Source organism: Protopterus annectens, chromosome 8.part0 (assembly GCF_019279795.1).
Source record: "Protopterus annectens isolate FY-2018-M chromosome 8.part0, PAN1.0, whole genome shotgun sequence".
NCBI classification, from domain to species: domain Eukaryota; kingdom Metazoa; phylum Chordata; order Ceratodontiformes; family Protopteridae; genus Protopterus; species Protopterus annectens.
The window spans coordinates 1814239964-1814265452 of NC_056741.1; the positions used below are offsets into that span (position 1 = coordinate 1814239964).

Below are 25489 nucleotides of genomic sequence, written 5' to 3' on the forward strand. Positions count from 1 at the left end.
GTGGTCTTCAACTCTGCTTCCATGATTACAGAGGCTTTGCATTCTTCCAGTGTAGAGAAGGGCCCTTTTAGGGGTGGCGGGGGGTAAAGTTTGCACTGAACCTATTTGCTAAGATGTTGGCAATATCACGTGAAAGAAAACAAAAGCTGGATAAACGCCTGGTATACACCTCAAGCGGAAAAAAAAAAAAATATGAAAAGACCAATGGTTAGACCACAGCTGAAGATAAAAATGGAATAATCCACGTCAGGAAATAAAGCACTTACTCTTGTTTAATAAAGTGGTGTGAAACTGCAAGTGAACCGTTTCCTACCTTGACTACTACATCTCAGTTACAACTTTTGGTTTTATAAAGGGCACTAATGTGAAGCTGCAAGTGATTTATTTCCTGACGTGGATTTTTCCATTTTTATCTTCAGCTGTGGTCTAACCATTGATCTTTTCATTTTTTTTTTTTTTTTTTTTTTTTTATGTTTGCAATATCAGTTGGTTCTGTATATCTAGTGCCATTGTGCTGTAGCTCAGAGCAGATATGAGTGTTGACATTGAGGTTCCTGACATAGCTGTAGAATGATTTGTGGTTGTCTTTAGAATCAATGGCAATTTTATTTTTGTAATTAGCTTTGGAGGATTTTATGAGTGATCTCAACTTCTTACTGAGGCTGACCAGGGAGTTCCCGCAGTCAGGGAATTTTACTCTTTTTTGCAACAGCTTCTTCCTTCTGTTGTAGAGTTTATTTATGGCATGGGACCACCAGATTGGCTTCCTTTTTTTGGAGGATAGCGTCTTGGTTCTGTTGGGGATGGCAGATCCATGCACTCGTGTATGTGCTTATATAGTACAGTTGTAAAGGATTCAGCAGTCATACCTCTGTATTCTGTCTGTATGGTGTCCTGAAGTTTGCCACTTCTGTCTTAAGAAGTATAAAGTTGGCTTTGGAGAAGTTTTTTATGGTGGTTTCCTTAATGGGGGATAGGGGTGGGATATGGATGTCTAGGGTGATTAGCTTGTGGTCGGATCTGACTAGCGAGGAGTTGACCTCTGGCATGGAACATTGGTTGCCCATATTGGTAATGACCAGGTCCAGGATATTGCTGCCCCTGGTGGGGATATGGACAAGCTGATCCAGGGTGTTGGAATTTATGTATTCCAGAAAACGTCGAGCAAATGAGTTAGTACATGAGTCATTTTCCCAGTTGATGGTGGGGTAGTTGAAATTGCCCATTATTAGGGTATTGGGCTGTACCTTGATACTATCCAGTATATCAAGAAATGTGGAGTGGGCATCCTGGGGCATGGTGGGGGATCTGTACCAAGCTACAACCTGGATTGCAGTCTTGCCAGTGTTAGTTGCACTTGGATAATTTCGTATGCATTATGTAGCAACTAGCCTGAAGGTGTGGATACCCTTAATGAATATGGACAAACCTCCTCCTTTAGTGTTTTGGTCCAGGTTAGGTGGCCGAAAGGTGTGGTATGAATTATAGCCTGGTAATGCTGGGGTGTTCTCTGGAGCCTTGAACCAGGTCTCTGTCACTACACAGATGTCGATGTTCTCCATTTTAAGGAGTGTCTTGAGTGAATGCATTTTGAAGTTTAGACTTCAAGCATTGAGTAGCATTACCCTCAAATTTTGTTTGCTTGTACCTGCTATGGTGGTGAGTTTGTCATTTGAACCTTGCCTAAAAATGGCACTATAAGGGTGGCAAGAGCCTTAGCCAGTATCCAGAATCCCACAGGCAACAGGTGCAGACCATCTCTGGCAAAGCATTGCGGTCTGTCAGTCATGTCATCCCTGGCAGACAGATACTGGATCTCCTTAGAATGAACCAGAAGATTTGCCAGTTGTTGAAGTCAATCATTTTGTCATTGTACTGCAGTATCATTCTGGGTGATGGCAGGATGCTACTCAGGGCTAGGGTCATACCTGTCTGGGCTACTTGATCCAAGAGCTCCTGCATATCTCTTTTCATGTAGTCCAGGGAGGTACATCTCAGGTCATTCACACCAACATGGGCAATGACAGAGTCATATTTGTACTTGTGGAGTGACCTATGTGCATGCGTTATGTGGCAGATCCTGGCACCCGACAGGCAACTGACAGTACCTTTCTCCTTGTTTAGCCTGGTGAGTGGGACATCAGTGTGCCTGACTATAGAGTCGCCTATGACTAGTGTGTTGGGTACGTTGTTTTGCGGGCTGAGGTTGAGTGGCACACTAATTTTGTGGGCTATGTGTCATTTGGGTAGTGTTGGGGGAGTGGTTGCTTGCATTTCAACTTTGGAGGTCTTTTGTTTGGGCAGATTTTTATTGAGAGCTTCCATGAATGTAGGTGTGTGTTTTGTGTTACTATGTGAGGGTTTAGGTGATGTAGGTTTTGATGGATTATGTGTTGAGTTTGGTGTGGTGTAAATGTTTACCTTCTCCTCTTGATTGTCTAGTCCAGTCTTGGCCAGAGAGAGCTTGGCTTCCAGTTTGGCTATATAAGTGCATTTCTCACAGGTTGTAGTGTTGGCTGGTAGGAGGAGATGGTTGTCACTGTGTACATGAGGCAATTGCTACATTGCCCCAAGATGCCCAGATTCCTCAGGTAGACAGGGGAAAACACTGGGAGCTTCCCCTTAGACATACCTGGATAGGTGCTTATTAATTTAAGTACTGAAAACTGTTTTCCTCTTACAAGTGAGGAAAGTTGAGTGCTGCAGTAATTTGTAGATTATTTAGTGCTTGCAACGAGTTTTGAACAAGTGCTGAGCACAAGGTAACAGTTTTGAATGCTAAAACTAGAAAACTGGCTAGTATTAAGAGCAAATTTTAAGAGAAGACTTTCTGGCACTGGGAATAGTTTAACCCTAGTTAAATGGTGCTGTGCGATGTGCAAAACCTCGCAAATGCAGGTTTTGTAAACAGAAAGATGAAAGGGATAGAAATAGACAAATGGCCAATAAATCTACAGATACTGAGCCAAAACTACTCCTCCAGCAACAGATAGGCTGCTCAAAGCTCACCACTCTGATGAACAGAGAAGCTTCCTTCTATTTTAGTAAGGTCTGGGCAATACAGAAACTACAAAACAGCCCTGACTTCAGCAAAATCTGAAAACTGGACTCTACTGGTTATAGAAAGGCAGGAAATGAGTAGAGAGAGAGGATTTTTTTTGTTTTGTTTTTTCAACAATTAAAACAGATACCGTGATACAAACACTTTTAAAGCAGAAAAATGTTTATCGCACTTGAGTGTGTAGCCCTCAACAGTTAAACAGATGAAAAACACTTGAAAATTATCAAAATGCAAACAGTATCATAATTAAAAAAAAAACAGTTCAAATAAGTTGCAAAGCTAATAAGAATGCTCTGAATAGTGCAGCTAGCGAAAATAACCAATAAAAAGCAAAACAGAGGTATTTAATCCACTCAAAGACTCACTTTTCCCTCTCTCTGCTGCTATAGAACTCTACAGGACACCCAGGCAGGATCTTGCTGAGGTAATACATGCATAAAAACCGAGCAAACACAGGTCAAACAGAAAGATGAAAGGGATAGAAATAGCCCAAAATGGCCAGTAAAGCTACAGATTCTGAGCTGAAACCACTCCTCCAGTGACAGGCAGCTCAAAGCTCACCACTCTCACTGATGAACAGAGAAGCTTCCTTCTATCTTAGTAAGGTCTGGGCAAAACAGAAACTACAAAACAGCTCTGAATTCAGCAAAATCTGAAAACCGAACTCTACTAGTTATAGAAAGGCAGGAAACTAGTAGAGATAGAGCATTTTTTTTGTTTTTTGTTTTCAAAAATTAAAACAGATACAGTAATACAAATACTTTTAAAGCAGAAAAATGGCTGTTTCACTTTAGTGTGTAGCCCTCAACAGTTAAACAGTTAAAAAACACTTGAAAATGATCAGTTAAAGTGCAAACAGTATCAGAATAAAAAAAACAGTTCAAATAAGTTGCAAAGTTAATAAAAACACTAGGAGTAATGCGGCTAGCAAAAATAACCAATAAAAAGAAAAACAGATGTATTTAATCCACTCAAAGTCTCTCTTTTCTCTCTCTGCTGCTGTGGAACTCTGCAGGACACCCAGGCAGGATCTTGCTGAAGGTAATACAAGTGCAAAAACTGCGTTAACACAGGTTTTTAAACAGAAAGATGAAAGGAATAGAAATAGCCCAAAATGGCCAATAAAACTACAGATTCTGAGCTGAAACCACTCCTCCAGTGACAGGCTGCTCAAAGCTCACCACTCTGATGAACAAAGAAGCTTCCTTCTATTTTAGTAAGGTCTGGGCAACACAGAAACTACAAAACAGCCCTGAATTCAGCAAAATCTGAAAACCAGACTCTACTGGTTATAGAAAATAGGGAAACGAGTAGCAAGATATGATTTTTTCTCAAAAATTAAAACAGATACAGTAATACCAACACTTTTAAAGCAGAAAAATGGCTATCGCACTTGAGTGTGTAGCCTCAACATTTAAACAGTTGAAAAACACTTGAAAACGATCAGTTAAAGTGCAAACAGTATCAGAATTAAAAAAAACAGTTCAAATAATTTGCAAAGGTAATAAAAACACTTGGAATAGTGCGGCTAGCGAAAATAAGCAATAAAAAGCAAAACAGAGGTACTTAATCTACTAAAGGTCTCTCTTTTCTCTCTCTCTGCTGCTGTAGAACTCTGTATGACACCCAGGCAGGTTCTTGCTGAGGTAATACAAGTGCAAAAACCATGCAAACACAGGTTTTTAAACAGAAATATGAAAGGGATAGAAATAGCCCAAAATTGCCAATAAAACTACAGATTCTGAGCTGAATCCACTCCTCCAGTGACCGATAGGCTGCTCAAAGCTCACCACTCTCACTGATGAACAGGGAAGCTTCCTTCTATCTTAGAAAGGTCTGTGCAACACAGAAACTAAAAAACAGCCCTGAATTCAGCAAAATCTGAAAAGTGGACTGTACTGGTTATAGAAAGGTGGGAAATGAGTAGAGAGAGAGGACTTTTTTTTCAAAAATTAAAACAGGAACAGTAATACAAACACTTTTAAAGCAGAAAAATGACTATTGCACTTGTGTGTGTAGCCCTCAACAGTTAAACAGTTGAAAAACACTTGAAAATGATCAGTTAAAGTGGAAACAGTATCAGAATTCATAAAAGCAGTTCAAATAAGTTACAAAGTTAATAAAAATGCTCAGAATAGTGCAGCTAGAGAAAACAAGCAATAAAAAGCAAACAGAGGTACTTAATCCACTCAAAGTTTCTCTTTTCTCTCTCTCTCCTATTGTAGAACTCTGCAGGACACCCAGGCAGGATCTTGCTGAGGTAATACCAGATGGAGAATGAAGGTATCGATCCCTTTACCTCTCGCATGCAAAGTGAGTGCTCTATCATTTGAGTTAATTCCCCTACCAAAGCAATGTACCATTACACCATCGTAGCCCTTATCTATCAATTTTTCATGACTTTTGACATTCTTTTAGCCATTATAGATAACCACTTTATAATAATGGTTTAGTTGTGAAATGGGCCTGTGTGAAGCTGGATCTGATTTATCTTTACACTCTTTAGGTAGTACAGCTTCCCCCGCTTTCTTCCAGGATGTTGGTACTTCTCCTCCTCTTAAAATACTGTTAAACAAAATGTTCCAGATCCTTATCAATTTTTTCCCTCAAAGCTTTGAAACTTCTACAGGAATACAATATATTCCTGGGAACTTTCTTGAAGATTGGTTATGCATCACCATTTTTGTCTCATTGCCTCCTATCCTAACTGTTAGTAATTGAGCCTCGTCTACCTCTGACTTTGGCATAATTAATTCTCCTATAAACATTTCCATTTGTACTTTTGCTTTATTTCCATATTTCTCTGCTTTATACAGGCTTTCATAAAATTTCCAAAATATTTCTAAAGCTTCTATAGGATCTCTTATCTTCCTTGTTATAGGCTCCCTAAGCTTGAAGACAGCCTTTCTACTTTTTGTTGCCTGATTTGTTGTGCTAAATGTTTTTGTGCTATACAGTTATCAAAAAAACATTTGTTTAACAGCAGTCTTTAAAAAAATCATGCACAGTATCCAAATATTCCCTTATTTTCTGTTTAGTATTCTCCAGTTGCTCCTCCTCTTCTTATTATGTGAGATTCCTCCATTTTCCAATACTTTAACATTTGACAGTCCCTCTAAATAATTACTTCTTAACAATCTCTCTCTCTCTCTTATATCCACCATTTTTAAACTCCACTTTAATTTTATACCACTCCCTAGCTATATTTTCAGAATAAATTTCTATCTTCTCTAATAGCTCCTGAATAATTTCCACTACCCATTCCTTAAATTCCTCTCTTTTCAATAGATAGATGGGAAAGTACAAGGGTCTCATTTTTAGTTCATTACCCTGAATTTTAGTTTTAGTTATTACTGGTGCATAATCTGACATAGTTACTGGGTACATATAAACACCTTCAATTAAATGCACATGTTCCTGCAAATGTAAATTCTGTCGAGCCTAGCTCAGTTTTTGTATCTTGGGGAATAATATGTAAATTCACTCCGAACTCCCAGTACTTAATTTTCATCTTCCATGCCAAATATTTTCATAAATTTCTTCAAAAATCTACCCTCCTTTGTTATATTTCCCTTCTGCGCCCCCCACGTACATCTTCACTTTCACAAATCAAATTCCATTCCCACCTCTAAGCAGTATTCCTTGCTGAAAACTGATTATTTCTCCAAGAATTTTCTTAAGCTCAACTGCAACAGTTTTAGGTGGAATATAAACACGCCAGTATAATCCTCCTCCCTTGCCAGTATCCCATTAGTACTACACATTTGGTATTATTATCTTTTTTATCTTCTTCTGTCACTATTGGTGCTCCTCTTGCAATTAATATAAGTACTCCTGTTTACCTTTGTCCCTGGTATTTTGATGAATAACCATCCTGAAAACCTCTGTTCATCAAATTCACATATTCACTTCTTTTCAAGTATATCTCCTGTAACACAGTTATTCGTACTCTACATTTTTAATATAGTTCACTACTCTTTCTTTTTTGTATTTATCTGTGAGACCGTTGACATTTAAAGACATTAAAGAAAGTATCATTTAAAAAGTTATTATTCCCATCACTTATGTATAACAGCTTTTTTGTTAAATGTCTAGTTCCAGCTTTTGCGTTACAGGCATGCACTGTCTGGCAGGTTGATCTTTTATACAGTTGTTTGTTGTCATATCCATGGAAGCCTATGTCGCATCTTACAAAACTTTGTGTTTTATTGAAGACACTCAAACAAAAAAGAAACATACCATGCCAGTACACTCTAAAACCTGCTAAGTTAATAATACCACACAAAACTGTGTACATCTTTAAATATTGACGTTTTACCCTCCTAATAGTAACACATGTTCTAAACTGGTAACCATACTCACAGACTTGAGTTAACCTAAAAGAAACGTTATCTGTGCGAAAATGGGGTCTATATTAGAACATGAAAGTTTCAGGTCTTCGAATGTTCTAATATCGACACCTAGTAACCGAAAACCGGTAAGACCGAAAATTTAGAACATCGAACTTTTTTCCTAGGGAAAAAAATCACTGTTCCAAAACACATACACACAACACAAACACACAGCAGTCCACACACATACACCTAAAATCTTACATCTAAATCTACACTAAACTATACATACACCACTATCTACCCACTTACCTTAACCCAAACCCTAACCCTAAGGTCCATCACTATCGCACACACACCTCACCCGCGCCCTAACCCTAACTCACCTATCCCACCCTAACCCTCACGTCCAAAAATTCGCACATTTACCTGACCCGTGCCCTAACCCTAACTCACCTATCCCACCCTAACCCTCACATCCACACAATCGCACACTTACCTGAACTTGACCGTAACTTTCCACCGCAGAGCTGAAAATATCGAAGCAACAATAACGGACAACCAAATTCTTTCCCTAGGAAAGAATTTGGTTATCTAAAAATTTGCTATTTTCAACTTTCGGTTACTAGGTGTCGATATTAGAACATTCGAAGACCTGACACTTCAGTGTTCTAATATAGACCCCTAAGATGCATGGTGCAGCCTGTGCTTCAACTAAGTGCTGTCTGCTTTTGTCTTATCTTTATAGCTCTCCCAGCTTTTAAAATCTCCAAGTCTTTTGGGTTTCTAATACCATGATGGGAATGGACCCCATTCCTAAGTCAAAGTACAATTAAAGTTCATGAAATTAGTATTGTTTCAATCTTTAATGTCAGCCAGAAGTGCTCTTCACAGCACCCACAATGTGCCCAGTAATTATTCCTCCTGCAATTCATATGGGGTTACATGTATTAGTAACCTATCTAAATAGAGTTGAAGATTATTTTTTTATAAGACCCATTGCTCCTACTACTATTGGAACTGTCTGGGTATCTTTCTTCCACATTGCTCTTGTTTCTGCCTGCAAATCCTGATATTTTATGAATTTGTGTCTGTCTGTACACAAGACACTGTCATCACTGGGTGTGGTGATTTCAGTGATCAATGCTATTTTGTCTTCTTTTCATGGGCCACTATATCTGGTCTTCTAGCATCTATCTTTTGAACTGTTGGTAAAGGGTGATCCTATGTGATGAAAACTTTGTCATTTTCTATGATGCATTGTGGCTCGTGTTTCCAGTGTTTTTAAGCCAATTCCAAACCATAATGTTTGCAGAATCCCCAGTGCAACAGTCTTGCCACATTATTATGCCTTTCAGTATACAATCCTTCTGCCGTTAGTATGTCACAACCAGCAACGAGGTGTGCAACTGTTTCCAATTCTGTATTACAAAACCTACATTTGTCTGTTTCTCCCACATGTTCAATTTACTTTGTAAACCAACATGTATGTAGCCCACTGTCTTGTGCCACCAATTTTAACCTTTCATCTCTTGGTATGAAATCACCTCTCCTTAACCATTCCTGCATTTGTTCCTGATTAATATAAGGTTTTTCCAGAATTTTCAATACTTCCGACTATATTTATGCATTTTCCACATTTCTTGTCTTCTCATCTGGTCCTTCACCTTATATTCTTTCTTTGTTTTTTGGCACATTCAGTTGATGCCTGATTTTTATCTGCTTGTGGTTTGATTTCCATTCCTGCTTGATGCCGATATGCTTCTGCTAGATTAAGCAGAGAATTCATTTTAGATTTATTCTCCTTGTGTTTTAAAACCTTCACTGCTTTTGGGTCTTGTGAGGTCAGCAGATAGGTGTGGAGTCCCATGACTGCAGATCTATATATGTAATCAATTTTAAGGAGGCCCATCCCTCCTTCGGAACGGGGAATATATAATCTTGGTATGCATTGATTTTTATAAATCATATGGTGAGCATGAACCATCCTTCGTGTTTTCCTATCTAATCTATCCAACATGTTTTGGGGTCAGTCAATCACTCCAAAACTGTAAGTTAGGACAGGAACAGCAAATTGGTTTATAGCTTGTATTTTGTTCCTAGGTGTCAATGCTGTTTTCAAGATTAACTTAAGTCACCATTCTAAGTATTCCTTACTAAGTTTTATTTGCATTTGCTCATGTTTTATTGTTGATCCTTCATCAATTCCCCAATATTTATACACTCCTATTACTGAAGTTCTTTTATATCACATTCTTGTCCCAAACTGATGTTTTCTTGGTGCTGCAGTTTTCCTGCTTTAAAGGTTCCTTTTGCACATTTATCAAGACGATATGTCATTCTTATATCATCTGAAAAAGTTCTGACAACTTGCAGTTGTACTTTCAGTTCCTCATCAGATGAGCTATGCAGTTTTAAATCATCGGCAAAGAGAAGATGAGAAGTCTTTAGAGTTTGTTGTTTTCTAGGAGCCAAATTATAGCCATGGCCTAAGCTGTTAAATAGACAGGTTAAGGGAAAGGCATAATACCAGCAGTTAATGTAACAAAACAACACTCAATACCAGGATAGGTGCCACAAATGTATCCTAGGTAGCGGACTTCCAAATGAAAGTGTCAGTACGAAGATTAGTTCAAAAAGCGCTGCAGTAATAATCCACACTGTTCTGTCTGTTATTAGATAAAATCCGGTAGTTTAATAGTAACCATACTGTAAAAAACAAGAACAAAGCAAATAACGTAAAACACTCAGAAATGCGTTTTTCGTTCAGTACACTGCCCGAACTTCTTCAGACTTACAACAGTGCTGCAAACGTGTTCTACTTAAGTACTTTTGTTAATTAATTAACACAATGCTCAATGAACATCCAGCCAACCAACCACTTGCAGGTAAATTAAGTCAAAAAAAACAATCACCGATATAGTGGAAAACAGCAAGGGTAATATTCTTGACAGTAATTGAGAATAAATCTAAAAGTTAATAATAGTAAATAAAATTAACTTGTCAGCCTAATAACTTAATGTAATGGCACAAAACAACAGTGTACGAAAATCAACGGACACTGCGCCTTGTGTTATAATGTATATAAATTATACATATATAAAAAATTTAAAAAATTGTATGTATAAAAAAAAATATATATATAAAAAATATATATTCATATATAAAATATTTTTTGTGAGTATATAAACCCATGTATAACAATAAACATTAGTTCCCACAGGGAACCCCTACCCTAAATAACATCATATATATTTACAAAAAATGTATATCTATACATAAGATAAATTACTCACAAAACATATATGTGTATAAATATAAGTATAAATCTCTCACTAAGAATACCAAATGAATATACACATAACAAATCAAACAAGTCGATGTATGTGGTGCCCCTAAGTGAAAAGGTTATACCATAATAAAGTGTCCCTATCTAAATAAACTGTTCAATTTAAGGACACACATAATTGAGCAATATTCGTTAAGGCCAGGCACTTTATGTGCTGCCAAACGTAACTGCCAACATAGTTCTTTCTTTTCTAACTGTAACTTAAGTAAATTTTCATTGACAAGATTAGTGTTGTCAATCGCAACTTGGTCAATGACCATGAAGTCAAACACATGACTTGCATTCTGGTTACAGTGTTTTGCAAGGGCATTTTCATCCTTGCTGTTGTTAATCGCGTAGCCATGTTCATATACCCTATCTCTCAGATGCCTGTCTGTCTTTCCTATATAAAATGCGGGGCATTGTTTGCACTGTGCCAAATATACTACACGTTTACTGTTACAATTGTAACGTTTCCAAACTCTAAAGGTACCATAACCTGTTGTAAATGAGTCGGAAGTGTTGATGTATGTGCACTGCCTACATGCCCCGCATTTTTGGGTGCCCCCCTTAATTTTAGGTCCTACAGGCTTTCTTTCGAGAAGGTCTTTCATATTACTACCCCTCTTAAAGGTGATAGTAGGTCCAAATCTAAAGGTTTTTGTTGACTCTTTCTCTAAAGATAAACAAAACCAATATTTCCTCACCACCTTAACAATCTCAGGGGCCTCTGGGCAATAGGTGAAAACAAATGAATTTGTGTAATTATTGTGCCTACCTAGTGTCTCAACTACAGCGGCCCCAGAGTTGTTGACACCATTAGGACTTTGAGTAACAAGTCCTGTTTCGTTGTATCCATTTGGTTGGCCAACTCTACTCTGAATCCCCAGTATTGCTTCGTACACCCTATGTTCTCTTTTTGAAATGACTTCACTAAAGATACTTTCCAAAAATGAACCTGGGTATCCTCGATGCCGAAACATCTGGTACAAGTTGTCACATTCATTAGTGAAGTCCTCTTCAAGTGTGGTCATCCTGGCTATCCTTACCAATTGGCCCTTTACCACTGATTTCTTTTGGTGGTGAGGATGAGAACTTGAAAAATGCAAGTATGTATTTGAAAATGTGCTTTTCCTGTGTATTTTAGATGTATATTGGTCTCGGTTTTTACTTAAGAGAATGTCCAAAAAACAAATATCGTTTACTCGAAAGTTCATGGTAAACTTAAGGAAACCTGTAGTAGAATTCAGGAATTTCACTAATTCCCGTGCGTCTGTCTCATCTCCTTTCAAAAGAATGAAGATGTCATCCAGGTATCTTTTATACAAGTAAATGCTTGATTTCCAAGAGCTAGTAAGCACATAGGATGTCTCCCAGTGGGCCATAACTAAATTTGCAAAGCTTGCGCCCACTGGTGACCCCATGGCCACCCCTATTTTTTGTAAAAACAACTTGTCTTCAAAAGAGACAAAGTTGTTTTTCAAAATGATGTCCAGCAGTTGCTCAACTAAGTTGCATTGGTCACTAGTAGCACCCTTTGACCCTATGAATTCTACAACCCACTCAATCCCCAGATCGTGAGGGATACTAGAATAAAGGTCACATACATCGACTGTTAAAAAATTAAGAGAATGGTCGAATGCCACTTCTCGTATACTTTCAAGAAAGGACCATGAGTCTTTTAGTATTTGGCTTTCCTCTTCTACATACTTTTTAAGGATTAAATCAACCAATTTAGCAGCAGGGTAAGTAATTGATTGACGGGCATCAACAAGTGTACGAAAAGGGGGGTTCCTCAAATCTTTATGAAGTTTCGGAATCCCAAAAATTTTTGGGATTCTAGGGGCAAGCATTGTTAAGTATTGATTTTGTTCTCCTGTAATTAACCCATCGATAAAAAGGTTGTTTATATGTGACTTAATATGATGGTATGCTTGGTTAAGCTGATTCCTACTAACTACCTCATAAGTGTCCCTTTCCAGTAGTGTCAGCATGATGTTAACATAATCTACATTGTATACTATTGCTAAACCGCCCCCCTTATCCGGTTTCATCAATCTCACCGGTAACTTCCTGAACAAAGTCAACAGCTCTTGTTCATCCTTAGAGATGTTATACTGGTAATTATTGTTCATTCTAGAAGTTATTTCCCTAAATTCTAACTCACAAAGTTGTTCAAACAAGTAAAGTGAGTTGTTTAAGGGTGGGTTAAAACTACTGGGGACACGTAGTGGATCAACCAAAAAGTTAGAATCAGAGTTACCAAAAATCATGTTGAGGTTAAGCTTCCTGATGAACATTTTAAAATCAATTAACAAATTCACAATGTTGCAAGCCTGTGAGGGTACAAAAGTTAATCCCTTTGCAAAAAGTTCAATTAGCCCACTATCAACATGACACTCGGTATAATTATAAATTTTAAAGTCAGCATCCTTGTTAGTCACGACCTCAAATAAGGTTAGTCCCACTGTTGGTTGTTGCTCCGCGTGTTGTAACGTCTCCTCGGGACTGCTGGTCGTTTGGATTTCGAATCACCCTGGAATATCCCCCTTTGAATTTTTATCTCTGGCATAATAACTTGTCCTTTATCATTGCTTAATTGCAAAGTGGTCTGCCACTGTTTCATGGTCACCGTAATGTAGTCGATCAGTTTAGGGTGTATCTTATACATTTTTAAGCACTCTTTTATCTATAAATGTGGGATACTATCAAATGTTTTTTTGTAGTCCCAGCTGATTAAGCACTTGAATGCTTCCAGAGGACATTATCTCCTACCAATTTCTCTTTATCATATTGTCTCCTGGAGACAAGAGGACCAGATACAAAATCGCTACTAAGCATACATTTATTTGCTAAATAAAACATAATATTCAATATTCTTTTTCATTTACTTGTTTTCTCTTAAAATATGTTACTAGATCAAACTAAGGGCCTTATTACAGTTATTCCCCTCTGCAAAATTGAGGAAAAAGCAAAAGCACACTATTTTTTCTTTTTTCATGCTCTTTCAAACGCACTTTTGTTTTGTTTTTTTTTGTTTTGTTTTTTTTACATTGCAGTGCCTACATTTCAGAAAACTGATAATGAACTAAGGTAAAACAACAAGAAACAAACAAGCCAAAAAGAGACAGCTGGATACACTCGAACCACCCACAGTTCACTGTGAAGCGCTCATCTGGGACAACACCCAGACCCCCTCAGACAAACAATGCACACCAAAACCACTCTACAAACACAGACCAATCAATCAATCAAACTGTAAAAAACAGCCACCAAACCAAAGTAAAAATTCTTCAAAAGTCTAAAAACGGAACTAATAATAAAACCTACTAATAAAACCTATTAACCAAGAGCAGCAATGCTGTGTGGTTTGTAAATGTATAAGAGTTTTGTATTCACTGACATGTAAAACTAAAACTATTTATCCACACTTAGTTAAATAAAAACATAAGCCGTCCACCAGAAGATTATATCTTAGTAAGGGGAAGAGAGTTTCCATATGGGCTTCTAAACAGAACATTGATCCTTATCAAGCCCCTTTGATGTCCATTTTAGAATTCTTGACTATGATTTTTAATCAAGGAGCTGCAGCTGCTACAGTTCGGGTCCAGTTGGCTGCTATATCTAACTTCCATCTCGGAGTTGACGGGCTAAACATAATGTCCCACAAGTTGTCCAAGGCCTTTCTCAAAGGAACCTTTCATATGATGCCTCCAGTGAAAACTCCTTATTCTCCTTGTAATCTAAACTTTATGCTGTCTCGTATAATTCTTCCCCCATTTGAACCAGCATCATCTCGTGATCTCAAATTTTTATCATGGAAAACCATATTTCTGGTGGCTATTACTTCTGCCCGCAGAGTGTCAGAACTTCAAGCCTTATCTAGCAGCCCTCCTTATTTGATTTTTCTTGTGGATAGAATATCTCTTAGGACAAATCCCTCTTTTTTGCCCAAAGTTTGTTTGGAATCTAATATCAGTCAAGTCATTGAGTTGCCAGTCTTCTTCCCTAACCATTCCAATAAACTAGAGTATGTGCTGCACAAACTTGACGTTCACAGGCAGCTCAGATATTATTTGGACAGAACAAAAGATCTTAGAAAATCAGATCAGCTATTTGTGTCTTTCTCTGAAGCCAGAAAAGGTAGACCAATGGCTAAAACAACACTTTCTAAATGGCTGTCTGATTGTATCACTTTTGTTTATTCAGCTGCTAATATGCCCTTACTACACAAGATTAAAGCACATTCTACCAGAGCAGTTTCTATGTCTTCTGTATTCCAAGCCAAATTGCCCCTTGATAACATTTGTGCTGCAGCCACTTGGTCTAAACCTCATACCTTTATCATTCATTACAAAGTTGATAAGGCCTCCAGGGACAGGGCTTCCTTTGGGTCTACGGTCCTGAAGAATGTACTCCCATGAGCCACCCGAGATTGAGGGTGCTAGGGACGCTACCCGTCAGTGAAGAATGAACAGCGAGATTGAACAACTTCACATTAAGAAGTTATGTACTCACCATAACGTTCCATGTGAGTTTTTCCATCTCATTGTCATTCTTACGTCCCTCCCTCCATCCCCCACCTGGCTGATAGTTGACCTAGAGGCTGGTCTCATCCTGGTTATTCAATCCTTCTTCCTCTCTTGGGAGAGTAGTTCTCTTACAAGGATGTTGTACATGCAGCAAACAAGATCTGAGGTAATTCCAGCAGTGCATCATGGGATAAGGGGCTTGGTCTCGAGCTACTGGTAAACCTTGAGCTTTGCTAACAGTCCTGTCAGAGCCAATGGATTGGCTCTGAACCCATCAGTGAAGAATGGCGGTGAGATGGAACAACTCACATGGAACATTATGGTGAGTACATAACTTCTTATTTTCTGCAAGAAGTGTGGTGTGATAAATCTATATTAACTAAACTTTTGTTGTTGTTTAATGTTCCAATTCCAAGATTGTATCAAAGTCTCAATTCCCACTTTTATAGAACTTATTAATAGCCAGAGAAATGAGTACAAAGAGTTGAAAAAAATGATTTTATGCTTTCACTTAGAGAATTTATAAATATGGTGTCTGCTGTACATCAAAAAGAAATATCTACTTTTAAGATGAAAAATAAAATAACTACAGACTGTAATTATTGGATAACACTGAACTCATTAACAGAGAAATGTTAATCTGTATTCTATTAAAGTTTGTACTGTTCAGCTGTTTAATGAATTGAAATAATGTAAATAGTAAAAATTGATGTAGACATGTGTAAGAAGTTGTTTATTTTATTATGTTAATGTGTTTGTTCCCATATGTAGTTTCATAGGTGGTTACTAGGCTATTGGCCCAAGATCCATTTTGAGCCTAGCTGGTCTTACCCCAAATTTACCAAAATATTGCTGACATGTGTCAGTACCGCAAATTATTTTATGAGTTAGGATATAGGCTTTTACACACCAAGTGTTAACAGGCTTGCCCTATCCATTAGGGGACATAGATGCCAAATCAGCAGTAAGTTTGCAATTTCCTCCAAATAATGTGTTTTTCAGTAAGAATATTATAAAAAAAAATAAATTGTATTCCATCAACAGTAAAACAAATGTATCCCAAACTATTATTATACACTTATCTAGTATTCAGTGATACAAACGTATAAAAATCTAATTTATCAGTACTTCATAAAATTGCTCTAGAGAATAAGGTTATAATTCCAGAATCATTTTAAAACTTTATGACAAAAATCTTCTTTTCCATACTTAAACTCCAAGCAGAGGGAAATGATTCTAAAATCCTACTGAAACTACTTATCTCTATTTTGGAAAAATCTACACTTGGAAGTCAGCTTGTAGGAGATGTTTGTTTGTTTGTGTCTTTCAGCTTTTCCCGGTTAGGGGTCGCCACAGCGGAACTCCAGTCCGCTAATGATTGGCAGTTGATTTTTACGTACCGGCTTGCCAGGCCTGATGCACAACCTTCGACAAAGGTACGCACATTCACGCATGTCTCCACGCAGAAGACGCTCAAAACAAATTGGGAAAGCATTTTAATTGTGAAGTTTTTTGGCACAAATTTGTAAATTTTGCTTAAGCATCATGGACTGATACATTTGAATGAGCAAAACATCTGGCTTTGTGAAGTGTCACTGTTTATAAATGGATTAATTTATAACAAAAGAAATCATTATGATATTTATTAGCTGTAATGAGGAAAACCACAGTAAAAGAAAGAGCTTCTATTGTTTTTTTTAGAATGTGCTAACATGCTGGTATATGTTTAAGATAAGGAAATAAGCAGTATTAAAATGAAATCATACAGTAATAAAATTGTATGTAAATATTGACCTAATCTAGACGAAATGTTAACTAAGCAAAATAATGATGTTCTGAATGTAAAATGTTTATTTTATTTTAATTTACCCTTGCTTGAAAAGATTTAATTAGTTATTTCAGTTCAGTATAATATGGTGTTTTCATTTTCAGTTACTATAGATATACTTAATTTATAATTTTCATTTTTATCTTGTTTCACCCCTTTTATGGTTATTGCCTTATTCTGTCTTCGTTATTGTGTTAGAAATCTTGTGAGTGATTGGTTTGTTTTTACCATTGTTGTATTCATTTTTTACATTCCATTGAAAATATCTGAAACAAAAAAGTAAGCACCTTTAGTTCTAGTGGAAACAGTATATATCTGAGCAACAGTCCGAAGACTACACACATCAAAATATATCTGTGCAACAGTCCAAACACTAGACAATATGATATGATTCCTGTCTCCAGTGACTTGCATTGCATTGTACTGTTTAGTTTCCTTAGCATGTTCACAGCTCTAGAGCATGTAGTATAAGTCTGCTGCTGTTTATGACACCCTGACACACTGTATTTATTATGAACCTTTTTGTGATGATTCTTGTATGTTAAAGCTTTTTGAGACTGATGCACTCCCTTAAAGATTTTGATTCTGGTACTACTCCATCTTCCTCAGTCATTCTGCCACCTCTTTGTTTGAGCCACTTCAACTTATTTTTATTGGAATAGGCGCACAATAAAGGTAAAAATCTTTAGAAGATGTATATGTGCCTTTTCCCTGTATTGCTTATTTCACTAAGTCATGCAGCCATCCTTACTTTATTTCCATTATCTTCTCTTTTTTTTCTGCCCAATGTTTCTTTTGCCTGTACTCATGATGATAGAGAAAAGCTTACAGATGTTTTACATTTGCCAAACTAGACACAGTGCTAGATTTCTGAATATTAAAATTGTATATATATTTTTTCGAATGACTCCCTAGTAGTTGAAGTTATATGCTGCCCTTTAATTAAAGTGAGAGTTCTTATTGTATCAGTTCATGACATAGCAGTGAATGGACTTCAGAAAAAAAAAACTTTGTAGTTTGCCTTATTGACCAGTTGGCTGTACAAACACCTGCTGGCAGCAGATATGGTTAGCAAAGGTGTGCTTTTGGGCATGGTAGTCTCCATCAAGAGCAGTTTCTGTTACTCTGCTGGTGATAAACTTTGTTTGCAAGCATTTTCATGTGCATCGGGGAGGGGTCTAGTTCAGAAGGGCCTTGGAGAGTTTACATACTTCAGAGATTTGACGGGGTGATTGTGAAAGATTTAGTAAAGGACTGGCAGTTGTCTTAGTAAGAAATTACTTTCTATTTATCTTTAAATAATTTTGTACAATTTTTGTTATAAAATTAATAAAAAGTTGTTTAAAGAAAAGAATTGTCCATGATGATAACAAATGATAAGTAAACAAAAAAAAAAACAAATGACTGTCTTGATTTAAACAGCACTGGCTATAAAACCTTTATCATTCTACCTCACAGTATTGTTTTTCTTTAATTAAGTAATTTATTTGTTTATTATATTTATTTATTGTATATTTATTTGTAATCTGATGGAACTATCTCTTATATCTTATAGGAAAGTTGCAGCCTATTTTGCTGTCTATATCGTTCCTGGTGTCATAATCCTGTGGCCACTGTCTCTCTTTGTTTCCTCACCCAGAACTACAAGCATGCCTATGACCTAATCCAAAAATTGTATCCTTTGTATCAGTGTCAGTTACCTTCCTTTAAATGCTAATCTTTTTTTTTAAACACATTAGTAGGTGATTGCTTAACATATTTGTAGGTAAGAAGGTTAATGCTTAGGACAAGCATACTGTGTTGGTTGTCATAATTTGTCACTGAGCTGGAAAAAGTATATGTTGTTCCATGTTCGTAAATTTATGATGGCATTGCATGGCCAAGACACTGTTTGTTTTTTGCCTTCCTTGTATAGACCAAGTAAAGGAGGAGAAAAAAGCAGATAATGGATCTTAAGTAAGATAGGAGAGTATAAATAGATTCTGGCTCTTTTGCTTATACAAAATTGTATTTCTCTTTATTGTTTTAGTCTACTGTAAACTGCATCTTTAGTTGGTTATGCCTAGAAGTAGGCACTTTGTTGTCCAGTATAGAATGAAAAATGGCAGATGAATGCAAAGCTTGCAAGAAGAATGCAGCTCATTTAGTTACTGGTTTCAATGGCAGTGTGGAAGTTACTGCAAAGTATGCATTCACTGGTTCATGGCAGTCTTAGTGCACTGTCTTATAGTGAAGTCCTCAAACTATCAAATGACATGCATGCCATGCTTTTTGGGGGATTTTGTTCTCAAGAGGATTGCCTCTTTGATGACCTCTTTCCAAACATTAGTTTCCCTGGATGCTTGTCCACAAAAAGGTATCTGTCCTTTTTTTGATTCTTTCCCACCACAGTCTTAAAAGCATGATATCACTAAGGAAGCATTAGTTCCTTTTTTCCCCCCATAATATTGCATAACCACTGATTGACTGTTAGGTGCATCTTTATTTTTCCTTTGCCTTTGACATCTGCATTGTCTTGAGGTATTTCTTTGGTATGGACTTCACTGAGATGACACACTGCACTAAAAAGTCTTTCCCGTCCTGGTGTGAAATGGTAAAATCTTTCTTTTCTTTGTTATACTGTATCAAAATAAAATTGCAAAAGAGCTCTTCATCTTTATGATATTGTTTTGAAAAACTCATATAAGTTATCGGAAAAGACAGTGGATGTTTGAAAACCCTCTCCAAGTCCCACTCTTGGTCTTTTTGAAGCTGCTTATGTCATCTGGGAACCTCAGCTTGTTCTGTTAACATTCTAACACAGTAGCCATCAACAGCATTGGTGAAGTGTCAAGGTCAGTTGAAGTCAGAAGGCTTTTGGTTTGATAGCGACCTCAAGTATTCATTCACTGAGGGGCTTTTTTCTTTGTTAGTTTTTTTAAGAAATGTAGGCATTACAATGTAAAAAGAGAAGAAAAGCTGGAAAAAAGCCCATTTAAGTTAATAGGTGTAATCTTAGGCTGTTTAGGAGGGGGATGGGGTGTAAAAATGCACTTATTATAGTACATGTAGAATTGAGATTTACTTTTGCATAGGTGAGTATCTGGATTAATGTCCTTGACTAACAAGGTTTTTTTTTTGTAAGTGAGTGGACTTTAAAATCAAGAGACTACTATGAATGTAATAGTTTCCTTTAGCAAATAATAGTTCAGTGTGAGTTGAAAAGTCTGCAGCTGAAAAAAGTGGAAACGTGCAGCATTATGTTAACCAAACTCAGAATCCAAATATAAATAATGGCACTGAGAATTAAGTTCTTTTTAATCAGTGACCGGATCCTCAGTGATGTAATTTATATTTGGAAGTCTGCAGCTGGGGCAGCTGTACAGGGTTTATATTATATTCTCGAAAGCTGACAATGTCGAATGCTCAGAATCTTGAGCATGTAAACGGAAATCTCCATAAGGGGAGATTTCCATTTACTGCAGTGTAGTGCGGCCTCGGAGTTGGTATATTTAAGTAATGGGGAGTGTGGGGGGGTTCAGGGGGCTTGCCTCCCTGCTTAAACCCATTAGGGTACTTTTTTCTTTTTTGTTTTTGTCTTTTTAGATGCTCGAGATTCTGAGCGTTCTATATTCTCATGCCGACAATGTCAGATTTGACATTGCCGGCTTTCGAGAATATAATATAGACCCGCTGTACAATCTGTTCTTATATTTCCATGGAAACAAGCTGACCGCAGGTGAAGGCAGAATCTTGAGAGCTGTAGACATGCTTTGCTGAGAGAAACATAAAATTAAAATGTTCAAGGGTAAGCAGCTTAGTAAAAAATAAAGTTTGAAATTATTGGAAGTGAATAAGGGACAGCAGCTTTTCTGCTCCCGAACTTCTTGAGTGCATTTACTAGAACAGTGTATAATTTATTTTTATTTAAAGATCGCTAGTGTACTTTTTCTTAAGGCTAACAGTTAATGTTTTCTGAAAGCATAAACACTGTTTTTCACATCTGGGAAGGGAGTAAGAACAGACAGCAATAAGTTTAAATAGGAGCACAGGCTATAACATGCACCTTATCATGGATAACCTTAATTTTAAGTTAGTTACAGCTTTTGGGTGTAGCTGTCAGTTTGGGACAATTGTTCTATCAGGAGGGATAAACTTCATTATTTGAAGATGTCCATAGTTTTGTGCACTTGTTTTAAGTTAATAGGTGAGGGGGGATTTTTTTTTTTAACAAAATGTTTTTGTTGTAGATTGTGACATAGGTTCATATGGAGATGACAAGAAACTGTATAAAGGATCAACTTGCCAAACATTAGTTGGTGCATGTAACATAAAAGCTGGAAATAGACATTTAAAAAAGCTGTCATATATAAAGTTGTGAATAATAACTTTTTATCATAATGGCTACAGCATCCATATTGTCATGGAATGTGAATGGCCTCACAGGTGTAGACAGAAAGGTAAGAGTATTGAATTATATTAAGAAGTGCAAATAGCAATGCTACAGGAGATGCACTTGGAAAGAAGTGAGTGTATGAATTTGATAAATAAAGGATTTCAGGGTGGATGTTCAGCAGAATATCAGGGACAAAGGGAAAGGAATACTTATATTAATTGCTGAAGGAGCTCCATCTCTGATAGAAGAGGGTAGAAAAGTAAATAATGGTAGATTTGCAGTAGTAACTAGTTACTGGCATAGGAGGAGGATTACACTGGCATAGATTCATATTACACCTAAAACTGCAATTGTAGAGCTTAAATACATTTTGGGAGAAGAAATCATCTTTCAGAAGGAAATATTACTTACAGGTGAGGACTGGAACTTGGTTTGCAATGTTGATGATGCTACTGGAGGACCTATGAAGACATTTCTGAAAATATTTGGTATGTAAGATATGAATTCAGCAATGGGTGGCACAGTGGTGCAGCAGTTAATATTGTCACCTCACAACAAGAGGTTCTCTGGTTCGTTTCTCAGCTGGAATGCCTTCTGTGATGAATCTGCATGTCCTCCCTGTGTTTGAGTGGGATTCCTCTGGGTGCTCCGGTTTTCTCCCATATTCTAAAGACGTGCATCTAGAGTGTTTGTCCCAGGGCCTCCACTGAAAATATGCTCTTTCCCACTTGGATTTTCTCGGTAAACAAATATTAAATAAATAAATAAGTAGTAGAAACTCTCAGATAATTTACATAATCATTCCCCAAGGTACAGTGGACTAGACAGAAATTATATTTTACAGGAGCACATGCAATTAATTGAAAGCTTTGATACACACATCCAATAGGTTCATAGGTAAGTACTAGGATAGCTGCCTTCATGGGCCATTTTAAACCTAGCCAATTTCCCCTTCAAAGGTGAGAATCAAATCCTATACCTTATGTTTGTGAGGTAAGCACTTCAACCATTATACCAGCCCCAAAGGATGACACACTTAGAAGTGCTGCACCCTCCTTATGCTGTACTGTAGTGTTAGCAGTTCATCTCCCTGTTGTTGGAATAGAACCCACAGTCTTCTGCAACAGTGGTGAGTGTGCTGCGTCTTGTGCCACTATCACTGTTGTGTCAATATATTGACAATACAAATATTTCAGATCATGCTTTAATAACAACTAAGATACAAATGCATGGTAAATAATAAAAAATGGTATAGTGGTGCTTCCCCACCTACCTTTAAAAAGATTGGAATTTAAGGAATTGGTGGTGGAAATTATTTGAGAGTTAGTAAGGAAGATATGAGGGAGATGCAAGCAGTGATAAGGGAGGGGAAGCTGGACATTGTCACAATGATGTAAATTTCTGTCAGTAATAAGGGGACTGACAAGCGTTAATTTCATGGCTGTTTAGAATGACATAAAGAAGATCAGTAGATGTATTGTAAGAGATGAGGAAGAACAACAGAAATCAGCATAAAGAAGGACAATAAATATGAGGTCATAGAGGAAGAGGAATACTATGTCACATTTAGTGAGCTGGTGCAGGACTGTACTAGGAGAGATAAAGTGCTAGATATGATCCTAACTGAAGTGAAGGTATGATCAGGCCTCTTCATATCAAGCTACCATTAACCAAACCAGGATTACTCCATTGTATTGCTTAGCGAGAAGGGAGTGTAAGAATACATGATGAGCTCGGAGAGAGTCAAAGATGAGTTAGTGTCTGTAGACAAACTAAAGGAGTCAGCAAGCTGCAGGTGTGGGTCAAAAGCAGATTAATACTTTATCTGATACATTCACAGCAGTGTTTTCCTGAGATGTTATAAATGATATTTTGAACTCTTGAGTGCTGTAGTCATCACCGTATTACAAATCTCTGATCTAAAATTCTGAGGAGGTTGAATCCTGAGTAAAAGAAAGACATATCCTTGAAGTTGCATTCTCAGTAGCATTTAATTCTTTGTCATGTCCTTCTTTTTTTTCCAACTCCACTAACATAGGATTAGGGAGAAGTTACAGAGTTTCAGAACAAGGTGGTAGGTTAAAGGAATGTTGAGGCACTAAAGGATCTTGCCACTGATTTCCCTTCCCCCCACTCCTTTCCTAAGCCACTGTCTATTGCAGTATCTGCCCTATTTACAGTCAGCAAAACTTTTGAAGAAAATGATTTGCCTTTTCAGCATATGTGTATATTCTTCAGGGCATTATTGTAAACAAACGTCAAGGAATCCGTTTCCTGGACTGGCACCCCTAGTTCTCTTCTTCAGTGGTTATACCATCAGGATTTCTGACAGGGGTACATTGTTAACTGTCCAGCTTAGAGGACATATCAAAGTCCACTAGAAACATCTCCAAATGGAGAGATGGTAAATCAGCAAGCAAAGGAGAGTAGTATTACTTGAACTGAATTCATCCTCAAGTCTTGTTGAGTACCTTCATGAGGTGGACCTTGTTTTTCACAAAATCTCACCAAGATGACACTGATAGAGGAACTGTATTTTATATAGCATATATGATGGACAGAAGTAAGTTAAAAAATAAAAAAAAGATAATTGGGTGCACAAGACCCAGGATAAAAAAGTGCGCAATCCTGGTAGGTGCACTAGTGCTGGCACTGGAAAAAGTGACAGTGTATAATTCTCAAGACACAGAAACATTTCTGAAATGGGACTAGGGCAGGCTCAAGGGAGGCTGCCCCCCCCCATTGTGGAAAGAAGTAGTAGTCTACAAAAATCACAGAAACTGATAGGCCAAAAAGAGCGATAAAGATGATAGAGTGGACTGTTGAGGGTAAGAAAGAAATTACGTATTATCACTATTATGCAAGAAGCCCAGAATTTCCTGACAGAAGGTATACAAAAAGATTAAGAGGGAATTAGAGGAAAGAAAAATACTTGCACAAGAAAAACTGTCAAAAGCTTCAAATAAATGTTTTTTCATTACTATAACAAATTTATGAAAAACATTATATAGACAAAGAAACCTTAGGCCGTTTGGAAGAAGAAGCAATTGAGGAAGTGCGATAATATAAAAAACAAAGTCTAGAGATTTTTAAATGGTATAGAAAGGAAATGTGGACATGGGAAAGAGGGAGAGATGAAACGGATTACAGTAAAGATAGCACTCCAATAAAAATAAAATTACAAGTACAAATACATATCAAATAATACAAAGCATGAGCAATATTGCCCATAGTGGAAGAACATTGTGCAAATACATTTTAACAAATTCACAGAGTTAAAGTTAAAAGTCAAAAGCTATTTACAGAGTGTGAGATCTGATATGGTGCAGTGTTTACACAAAGGAGAAAGCAAATTAATCAGTACAAAAAAGGCAGCTCCAAATATATTTGAAGAGAAATACAGGCAAAGACATCCAGATATGGAATATTTCACAATACAAAAAATAAGATCACAAAGAAGGAATGTAAAACAGAAGATTGGTAAAGTAGAAGTTAAACGAATAGAAGTTGAAGTTAGGGAATACCTACGAATTGAAGGATTTAGTGTAGAAAGTCCAACACAGGTTATATCACAGCATGATGGAATAACAAGTCACCCAGGTAAGGAAAAACAGGAGGAGCAGGAGATATCTGAAGAAGAAATATGGACTTGGGGGAAAAAAAGAGATTTAATATGGTGCAATACGAATGAAAAAGAGAAAGCAAAACTAATCAGTACCGTAAGAGCAGCACCAAAAATATTTGAAGAGAAATACAGGCACAGCATCCAAATATGGAAAATTTTACAATGCAAAATTAAGAAAACCAAAGAATAAATGTAGAAAAGAGGATTAGTAATGGAGAAGTTAAAGAAATAGAAACTGACTTATGGATTGCCTGCAAAGTGAAGGATTTAGTGTAGAAGTGTAACTGATAACATCACAGCAGGATAGAGCAATGTACCCCCAAATTAAGGAGAAACCAGTGGAGCAGGAACCGTCTGATCAGTTGCCATATGAAGATACATTGGAGCAATTCCACAGGAAACCAGTACA

At 37.0% G+C, this 25489-nt stretch overlaps 1 protein-coding gene across 2 annotated transcripts in view; it reads left to right on the forward strand.

Moving 5' to 3' along the window:
* Window positions 1–25489, forward strand: part of VAC14 (VAC14 component of PIKFYVE complex) — a 3391123-nt gene that overhangs the window by 2693564 nt on the left and 672070 nt on the right. For both annotated transcript variants that reach the window (XM_044081299.1, XM_044081298.1), the window contains exon 16: window positions 18636–18754. In XM_044081299.1, the coding sequence (XP_043937234.1) occupies window positions 18636–18754 (119 nt within the window). The remainder of the gene's footprint in view (window positions 1–18635; window positions 18755–25489) is intronic.